Below are 9,889 nucleotides of genomic sequence, written 5' to 3' on the forward strand. Positions count from 1 at the left end.
CAGCCATATGTTGAACCTGATTGGCTAACAAGGTTAGCGCCCGTTCGAGAGCTGAAGCAGATTGACGAGCCTCCGCCACGTTGGAGGTGAGCTGAGCTTTGTGTTGCTGGAGCATTACCTCCACACGGGCTAAGAGGGACTGAAGAGCAGTGGAGTCTGCTGGGTCCATGACTGGCCAGATTGTACTGAAACGGGTGTGTTTAGGACCCAAATGCAGTACTCTGACACTCAGCAACGGTTGGTAATAAACTTTATTTAAACCAACGCAGATAACGTTCAATATGCACCGAGTCAGTTGCGTGAAAAGTTCGTTCTTCAGGTTCACACGAGGAGAAGAGACGAATCTTACAGCAACCGTAGTCGGTGAGCAGGAAGCCCCGTAGCTCGTCGAGCCGACAACACGTGGAGGAGTCGTTGTCGAGTGAGCAGAGGGATGGTCGGGGGCAGGCAGGAGTTCCGTCACCAGAAAAGCAGTCCACGAAGGCAGCAGTACCGACGAGGAGAAAGCAGGAGGATTGTCGAAGCCAGGAGACGTTACCAGATCAGCAGTCAGATTTCCGAGACGCCGAAACAGAGCATGTGGTCGGGGACAGAAGGCAAGTAGGTACACTGGGAGGCAGGCGAGGAGAGCAGGTCGGGGACAGGCAGAGTCGGCTTCGGAAGGTCTGGCAGAAGAATGCTGGAAAGTCTCGTATAGTTCAGAAGAACAATCTGGCAGTGAGTGAGAGTGCTGGAGTGGCTTATATGCTGGGTTGATTGGTGATGAGCTGCAGCTGTGAGGTGAGCAGGCTGCAGAGGTGGGTGTGGTTTGCAGGTAGAGCGGAGCAGAGGGAGGGTAAGTGGAAAAGTACTGTCAGCGGGGGAGGAGGAGGAAAGGCAGGCACCATGACAACCCAATGATGTAAGCCCCGCCACAGCTTATCCAGAGTGGAGCTATTAGCTATTACAAACTGTGGTCCTCTGTATATTCTCTTTTCCCCATTTTTTGTAGAGAACTTGGTGGCAATCTGAAAATCCAGCACAACGTCAGGAAACTCTGAAAGATGACTGAGCAAAGCAAGGTAATATATCATGTAAATGTACTTTACATTTTCAGGGCTGTAGAGATAAAGGAGACAAAACAGTAAAGGAGTGAGAACAATGCCAGAGTCAGTGAATGAACCTTCACAGTCATAAAGTTAAGATTATGGATTTCTACTTTCTACTGTTGAGTCAATTGTCAGTCTGCAAACTATGGTGGAGGCATGGATGATAAGATGAAGAAAAACTAGTTCAGTTATAACTCAGCAGAAGTGGAGTCTTTTTTAATGGTATCTTTTGGGTGATAAATTAATTAATGTGCCATGTTTCATATTTATTAACATGCCAAGTGTTCCTATAAGTCTTTTTAGGCCATTCCTCTGAAGCTTTGGCTTCACTGCAAATACCTCAGGTGAACTGGAACTGGTTTTACTGAGATTTAAACTGACTGAGAACTTGTGTGTGTGTTGTGCCAGGTGTTTAATGATCCCATCCACAGGCATGTGGAGTTACACCCACTTCTTGTCAAAATCATTGACACACCTCAGTTCCAGAGACTACGAAACATCAAGCAGCTTGGAGCGGCCTACTATGTTTACCCTGGAGCATCCCACAACCGCTTTGAACACTCGATCGGGCATGTCAGCGCATTATTAGACAGATACAGCTTTGTATCTTAAGGAATCACAATCCATATTAAGCAAAGACTGGTTAGCAGTAAAGCACCTTATGAAATCAATAAACCAAAGTAAACACATTACATACCTTAGTATAGGTATAATAACAGCTTATGTTTCAATCGTTGCTGCAGAATACTCTTGCAATAATTTTATGATTAACTTTTTTGTTGTTGTGTGCTCTATGTGGGGGTACAGGGTGGCGCACTTAGCAGGAGAACTTGTAAAAGCTCTGAGGATGAGGCAGCCAGAGCTCGACATCACTGACGAAGACGTCCTTTGTGTACAGATTGCTGGACTTTGCCATGACCTGGGTGAATGATGTACACCTTTTCACTATAACATGTCATTTTAAATGGTTATTGATGGGTGTGATTATGACTGAAAATGAAAGTGAAACTATCCACAAAATGTCAAATAAAAGCTGGTGCTGATCAAATGGCAGACACTGAAGACAGAAAAAAACAAAAGTTCACATGGAAATGTACAATGTATGTTTGTCTTCTTCCCAAAACTATTTCTTTCAGTGTTGTGTTACTGCCTAAAACTCATCAGTTCCTGCAGGCTGTTCAGGTTAAAAACCTATATAACAGGAGAGGTGAAAAAGTGTGCCCTTTTATCTAGTTTCTTGGAAGGCAATTATAGTGTCCTAGTGTCTGGAGGAAAGCATACATAGTTATTCACCGTGACTTCTTCACTCATGCACAACCAATAAAATAGACACCCAATAGTTGAGCACAAAAGATCTACTCACAAACATTCTGAGAGTACTCTCTGAGCACTCCTAAGTTAGCCTAAAGATTTCTAGCTACGAGTCCTAACTTAGAAGTGATTAAGGTAAATTCTTAGAGCAACTCTGAGCTAGGAAGGGACAGAAACTTTACTCTTAGTGAAGAGGTGTGGTTGATCCTGTTGCCAGGTATAATGCATTCTTTCACAGATGTGACTGATTACCACAGATGCTCCTTTTTGTCAGCCTAAAAAGTTGTGGACAGGCACTGGACATAAGCTGAACTGTGACACAGAAAGCACCATTTGTTTAATCACACTGCAAACTCAGTATTTTATTTCTTCTACATCTTTGTCTTTGTACCATTTTCACCAAGTTCTCCTCCCTCCTCCTTAGCGTTTTGCACCTTAGGAGATCTCTTAAGGACTAAGACACTTTGTGAATAACTTTGATCTTTACCAGGACCAAGTCTTAACTTGATGGAGAAATCCTGAAGAACATCATAACTCTAAGAATTTTTGTAAGTTTTGTAAATACGGCCCCTGGGACTTTAATTAATAAAAGTCACTTTGGGTCAGCACAAATGGGTGTAGTACAAATTTGGCATTTTGTTGAAGTCTGGGCTACATGTGGATGGAAAATTTGCTGTTTAGTTTGTTTTTTAAGACTCATACAGCAGAGACAAAACAGCATAAAAACATGGAGGCATCCACATTTACATCCACACCAAACAAACAAAATAGGCCTGTTTAGCTATCCTCGATCTACGGGTGTATTACTTCACAGTTTACCTCAGTTTTCTTTGCACACAATCATGATTTCGCCTACATTTGTCTTTATCTATTTCTCCTTATCTAGGACATGGCCCCTTTTCCCATCTGTATGATAGAATGTTCATCCCCAAAGCACGTCCAGGTTATATTTGGAAGGTAAGAAACTGTTATTTTGTTGTTAAAAAAGGAAAAAGAACAACACCAAACAGGGAAACACCAACACTTGCATCATCACTCACTCTGACAATGGTGTAATTTCATTACTCACTATTTTGTATTTTGCAGCACGAGAAGGCCTCTCTGGACATGCTTGACCACCTGGTGGATTGTAATAATCTGAGGGAGGAGATGGTAGGCCAAAACCTGGATCTGGACTTCATCAAAAAATTGATTGAAGGACAAGACACGAATGCTGCTCAAGGCGAGAAGGTACCAAAAGTGTGCTTTGGCCTGTATTGTCTCCACACAAGCTCACTGGCTGTCCACCATGCTTTTGTCCATTTATGTCCCGTTGTATGTTTCTTTTTACTATGCGTGCCTCAGGAATTGCTCCTCGGGGATATATAGAGTTGTTTGCAATGACTGAAAGGTGCAGAACGACAGTCCAACCCATTTGAATTGTTTGAAATTATTCACTATCATCATTGCTGCAGCAGTCAATGTCTATTGCTACTAATGTGCTGTCGTCTCTGCAGTCCTTCCTCTATCAAATTGTGGCTAACAAACAAAACGGCATCGATGTGGACAAGTTTGATTACTTTGCTAGGTGAGGCTTGTTTAATATTTACTGAAGAGCAATTCATTTTTCAATGTCAAGTAACCACTTATTTTGTATTATTTCGTCAGAACAATTACATTATTCCCCTGATTATTAAAAAAATAAATAAATAAATGACGTATTAGCGGGGGTGCTTTGATTTGTGTAACATGAAAGTCCATTTCTTTACACATTTCTTCACTCTGGCTCCTCTTAGGGACTGCCACCACCTGGGCATGCAGAGCAACTTTGACTATCATCGCTTCATTAAGTTTGCCAGGGTGTGTGAGGTGGATGGGCAGAAGCACATCTGCATGAGAGACAAGGTGCTGACTTTGTTAATTATCCTTTTTTGATGAAATTTTAAAACAGTAATCGGTTTAGATGATGAGTTCTGACTTAATTACACATAATTCCTTTAACAGGAGGTGGCCAATCAGTACAACTTGTTCTACACAAGATACTGTCTCCACAGAAGAGCGTACCAGCACAAAGTGAACAAAATCATAGAAACGATGTAAATAACGCCTCTTTGCCTAAAGTTGCTTTTATAAAAATCAATCTCTTTTATGATATGCATAAAGTGATCATATGTTGTGTATGATTATCTAGGATCGCAGAGGCCTTTTTAAAAGCAGACGGGCACATCCAGTTTGAAGGCTCAGGAGGGAAGATGTTCACTCTGTCCACGGCCATAGATGACATGGAGGCCTACACCAAGCTGACAGGTAGATACCACTCAGTGCTGTGAGCTTGTGTTTTAACAGTCAGACACATGGAGGAGTGGGACACGAGACACGAGTCTGTGCCATGTTTAACAACGCTACATATATATTCTATATATGTTACATATATATATATATATATATATATATCAACCACAAACCCTTTAAGTATGCCATTTGGATGTTCAGTTATAATACTAACTAAGCATGCTAGTTTACCACTATACATAAACTAGTACAAACACATGTAAGAGTATGGCAACTTTAGACAGTTGCATTCCTGACCCATGAGTGAGACAAAGATCATCTTTACGGGCTCTCATTCACGCTGCTCTAAAGGGTCCAGTGAGCCTCACTATTATCCATAAGGAACATATCAAAACAAAGAAACAGCATTGTTCTTGATTTGAGGTGTAGGGCTAATAAATCTTTAAATATTTAAATATAAGTCAAATAGGTAGATCATAAAATAACCCTGTTTGGCTGCTTAGTTTGGGCATACTCAGATGAGCAAGACCAAGACTTGATTTTAGCCTTATTGTTAGTCTTTTCAGAGAGTGCTGTTTTAATTGTAACATCACTAACAAAATCAACAACAACAAAAATGTTTTCAGGAAAACAACTAACCAGCATGTTTAGTGAACCTATCGCTCTCTGGGGTAACAAGTTTGGCTGAGGTTGTTAGAGTGTAAAATACTTGTAAACCTCATCAAGTCCAATAAAGAGGAGGGCGGAGCTTAATACATTACCCAAAACTTTGACACTGTAACAAGAAGAACCTTACTGAAGTTTCATCATGTTTTTTTTTTTCATATTTATGAAAAAATTAATGAAGTTTACATCATTTATCAAATTTGTTACTTAGTTTGGTCGGTTAAGCCTGTCAGTTTACAGTGTCAGTAATTTGTGAAAAACTATGACTGATGGAGCTCTAACTCACCTGTCTTCTACTCTGTTTATCCTAGATAGTGTGTTTGAACAAATACTCAACTCCTCATCGAAAGAGCTGGCTGAGGCGAGGGAGATCCTACACAAGATCATCACTCGAAAGCACTACAGGTTTCTGGGTGAAATAAAGCCCAAATCAAGCCTAACTAAGGTGTGTAATACTGTCTTTGTGTGCCTGTGGAGCATTACACCTCTATTTAACATCTTATCTATTTATCTGCTGCAATGAAACAATGAATATTTTGTTAATACAAAGCTGACTGTTGTGCTCCTTTTGTGGCTGATGCATATTACTTGTTTCTATTGTGTTTTAATTTAAATAGCCTCTGTCTGCATTGTTTCTGGATTTACATGGAATACAACAAATTCCTACCAGTCACAATTCCTAGAAATTCAATTTAGAGGATGTGATAGCAGTGTGAGCAAAATCCCAGAATCAAATGTCATTTAGACTATATTTAGCTGACAAAACGGTAAAAAAAAATCCTTCACTTTTTTGTGGGCAAACAACAAAACTGTGCATCACAGTTAACATCTAAGGTGGCAAGATGGCAATATCTGTGCTGTATCAACAGCTGTATTGTGACCACAGAAAAAGTTTGGGATGATAGAAAATTTTCCTCTTAGCGTTTCTGCCATACAACCCCTGCCTGTCACTGCGCCTACAGAGACAGTTGGTTGCTCTGTCAAGTGCAACCTCCTGAAACCTTTCTGGCTAGCTGTGACGACCCACGTAAACACAGCCAATTAAGTTGCTGTCATTTACATATTTTTGTTACTGTTGTCAATGGAAGAAGTATTTTGTTGTGATTTAGTCACGGTTTATATATGCTACACACCTGTGGCTCAGGAGGTTGAGCAGGGTTGGTGGTTTGATGCAAGTGTGTGAATAGTAAAAGTGCTCTGTCAGCGCATGTTAACATGTAATGTACTAGGGGTGAGATTTCCGGTCACTGCATGATTCAATTCAATTACAGTTCAGAGGATAACAGTTCATTTATACAATGATTATTGATGCATCATGATGCTCGATGGATCCAGACTTTTATATTTCTCTATACCTCCAACTTCTCCTCTTTTCTACCCCCTCCAGAAGGAGAAGATTGACATTTTGAAAAAGGAATTGGCTGAAGCTCTCTCTGAGGGAGACGAGCTAAAACCACAGGACTTTGAAGTTTCTGTAAGTTTTTAGTCTTATCACTTTTACTTCTCTTTTCTTTAAATCTTGAGTTTTGTGGTTTATCATTTAATTTGTCAGATGTTGCCTGTCTACATTTATGTAATTTACTTGTGAATATTAAGACAGGCTTACCCCTCTCTTACCCCTCTCTTCTAGGTCGTTACTTTGGACTATGGAAGCAAAGATAAGGACCCAATCAGAAATGTGTACTTCTACAGAAAGACAAACGTTACCGAAGCATTCAAAATCCCCAGAGACCAGGTCAGAACTAACAATGACAACAAAAAATTACATCAGCTGTTTGTTCCTTGCGTGTATTTCTTCATAATGCAGCCCCTGGTGTGTCATTACGCTTCATTTCATGCTGCTGTTATTCTTGTCAGGTGTCCCAGCTACTCCCAGAGCGCTTTTCTGAGCAGCTGATCAGGGTTCACTGCAAGAAGACTGATGAAAACATACTGAGGGTCGCTACTAAGCGCCTGCGCCAGTGGTGCGAAAGGAAGGGCTTTCCATTATTTTAGGTAATATTTAGATCTAGGCTGTTAAATATAGTATAGTTGCATAGTTATAGTTTATAAATGCATCTCTCACTAGCTACACTCTGCACTACCCTTGTTAATACTGATGCACCTCTGTTTGTCTTTGCATGCAGTATGGAAACACAGAAACTCCTGAGGACACCCCTGGGGAAAATAACTAAAGCTTTAAAACATGGAGATCATATCCGGAAAAAGAAAGAAAAAACTTTCTGATACTCATAGGATCAAAATGATTTTACATTATTTTTTTAAAAATGTGACATAAGATGAGTATTTTAAAGGGATAGTTTGGGAATTTATATGGTGAGGTTGTATGGGGCACTTTTCTATAGTAAGTTTATTACCTACGATAGATGTTTGTCGGCACGCCCCCAGTTTAGAGAAGCAGGATGGAGTCTGACATGCAAGCTAAGCAGTGTAGTGCTGTGGATGGAGGTCAGCAACAAAATGTATTGTAGTATTGTGAAAAAAAAATCCCACCTAAAAAAATTGAGAGTATTTTCAGCATGTTACCTTTCTGTCAGAAAGCCCATTACAGCAGGGAAGCCCTTATCACCTTCTATTTCCCCATCTGTGCTCTCATCAAAGCCACCAAACTCCATTGACAAAAACAGTCATTTTAACTTACTAAACACAGGAGTTGTAAGATGACCGCTACTTTGATCAGTTAGTTAGTTGGTGTGACTTTGATTTATCTTAACTAACCACTTTAAATGGTAAAGTCACACAATAACACAAACATAATAAACGTGCGAGGCAGCACCAGATCAGCAGCTCCTGTGTTCACCGATATTAAATCACTGTTTTCCTCAGTGGAGTCTGGCAACCGACATCTGCTTTATGTAATACACTGTCTGTTGATAAGTACCCCATATAACCCCACTTCAAAAGATATGAATGAGCACAGTGTTGTACTTGACACCATTTTTATCTCAAACCTAATGATTTAAGAGTACAAGGATGCATAATTGCAAAGCCTTCAAGCCTATACTCATGTTCTAATTTTATATAAATATCTTTGTTTAAGTTTGATCCTTTTCAAATCAGCCTCATTTTAGACTCCCTTCTCTATCTGCAGCTGCATCACATTTTAAACAGAATCATTGTTTTACTACCATTTTGATACCAAAAGCCTGCCATTATGTAATTCCATTGTAAACAACCATGGTTACTTAAAATGTCTTTGTCTGAAACTAAATATGTATACATCATATTTTAGAGCTTTTTTTTTAACTTTTAACTTTTTTAACTCTTTTGGTATTTTCTGTGTATTCCTCCTGATCAGGGTAAGCTGTAAAGCACTACTAACATGCGTGGAGTTAAAGTGATTAATTTGTGTATTAAGGATTTCAAATGTTTAAAGGAGTTTGGTTTTGATGTTAATCATGTGGATTAATGTGGTAATCTAAGTAGAAGTTATTTTGACTTTGAGTGATGTTTGATTAGAGGTTGTTTTTAATGGTGTGGTTTCATTTTGAACATTTTGTGGTATGTATATTTAATCACCAACTGCATTTATTGTCACTTATTCATTTTAATTATTCATTTGTTTTTAAAAATTGGTGGGGGTTTTTTTTTATCCCGTTTTGTTTTGAATAATTTTACCTTTTGAATCTGACTCTTGGGAATGCTTTGTATTCAGTCTATCATTGTGAAATAAGAGAATTATGGTTATATATTATGATTACATTAAAAGCAACTTTCTCTGAATGCACTCATAATGTCTAGCTCAACTTGCTTTCTTTGATGTAACCATTTGTATAAATATAGTTGAGACAAAACTGGGTATCATGTTTTGCAAAGTGTGAAAATGTTTTCATATCCATACATATATATATAATGGGTCTGTAAAGGGAAACCAACCAAAGGTTATTAGAGCCTTTCAACTGTATTCCTAAGGAGATGGGTTGATAAAAGATTGTACTGTTCTATTTGAAATAAAACTTTTTTTCTCTTTGTTGCATGTCCATGCCTAGTTATGTATTTTATGAAGTCAACCAGTAGTACATAAAGGACCTTTACTAGCTGCAACAATTCATGATTTATTCATATTTATCATCTAATTATTTACTAGAACCTTCTGATATTATTCTGAGATTAGTATTTATACACTGTGGTACTTTGTGCTTGAGGGGACTGTTGTTTGTTTATCAGGGGAGGGGGCTGACTTGGGTCTAACTTTTTGTTTTTATCTTAACCCTTCCCCAAAGATGGAAAAATTATGCCTTGAATGCCCCTTGTGACTGAGGAAAATGCTTGACCCACCATTATTTTTGGCAAAGCTTTAAATAATGAAATATCACAATTTTATTTTTTATGGAAGCATTCATTGCACATGTGTTCATGGACTGTCTGAAATGTCTGTTTTCACAGTTTCTGGCTATGATGAATGGTGTAATTCTTGCGATTTTTAAAGAAAGTCTGCCTTTTAAATCCACCATAAGGTTTCACATGGTTTTTGAAATAGGGTATTTAAAAATAAAAAACACACAAATTATAACAATTTAAAGGTGTGCCTCCCCCAAGACAAATAAAAACAA

General features: G+C 38.9%; 1 protein-coding gene across 1 annotated transcript; it reads left to right on the forward strand.

Moving 5' to 3' along the window:
* Positions 1-812: 812 nt before the first annotated feature.
* On the forward strand, positions 813-9,248 carry LOC121947511 (deoxynucleoside triphosphate triphosphohydrolase SAMHD1-like). Its single transcript, XM_042492594.1, has 14 exons — positions 813-1,061; positions 1,497-1,657; positions 1,896-2,011; positions 3,286-3,356; positions 3,486-3,629; positions 3,896-3,966; positions 4,175-4,283; positions 4,383-4,474; positions 4,570-4,685; positions 5,648-5,781; positions 6,727-6,810; positions 6,967-7,071; positions 7,194-7,331; positions 7,463-9,248. Exons 1-13 carry the CDS (start codon positions 1,044-1,046, stop codon positions 7,329-7,331), a joined length of 1,359 nt encoding a protein of 452 aa, XP_042348528.1. The 5' UTR covers positions 813-1,043; the 3' UTR covers positions 7,463-9,248.
* Positions 9,249-9,889: the final 641 nt, after the last annotated feature.

Source organism: Plectropomus leopardus, chromosome 8 (assembly GCF_008729295.1).
Source record: "Plectropomus leopardus isolate mb chromosome 8, YSFRI_Pleo_2.0, whole genome shotgun sequence".
Lineage (NCBI taxonomy): Eukaryota > Metazoa > Chordata > Actinopteri > Perciformes > Serranidae > Plectropomus > Plectropomus leopardus.

Coding starts and splice junctions, on each gene's coding strand:
- LOC121947511 (XM_042492594.1), top strand. Junction 3,967..4,174: donor AAGTTTGATTACTTTGCTAG/GTGAGGCTTGTT, acceptor GGCTCCTCTTAG/GGACTGCCACCACCTGGGCA. Junction 5,782..6,726: donor CCAAATCAAGCCTAACTAAG/GTGTGTAATACT, acceptor CCCCTCCAGAAG/GAGAAGATTGACATTTTGAA.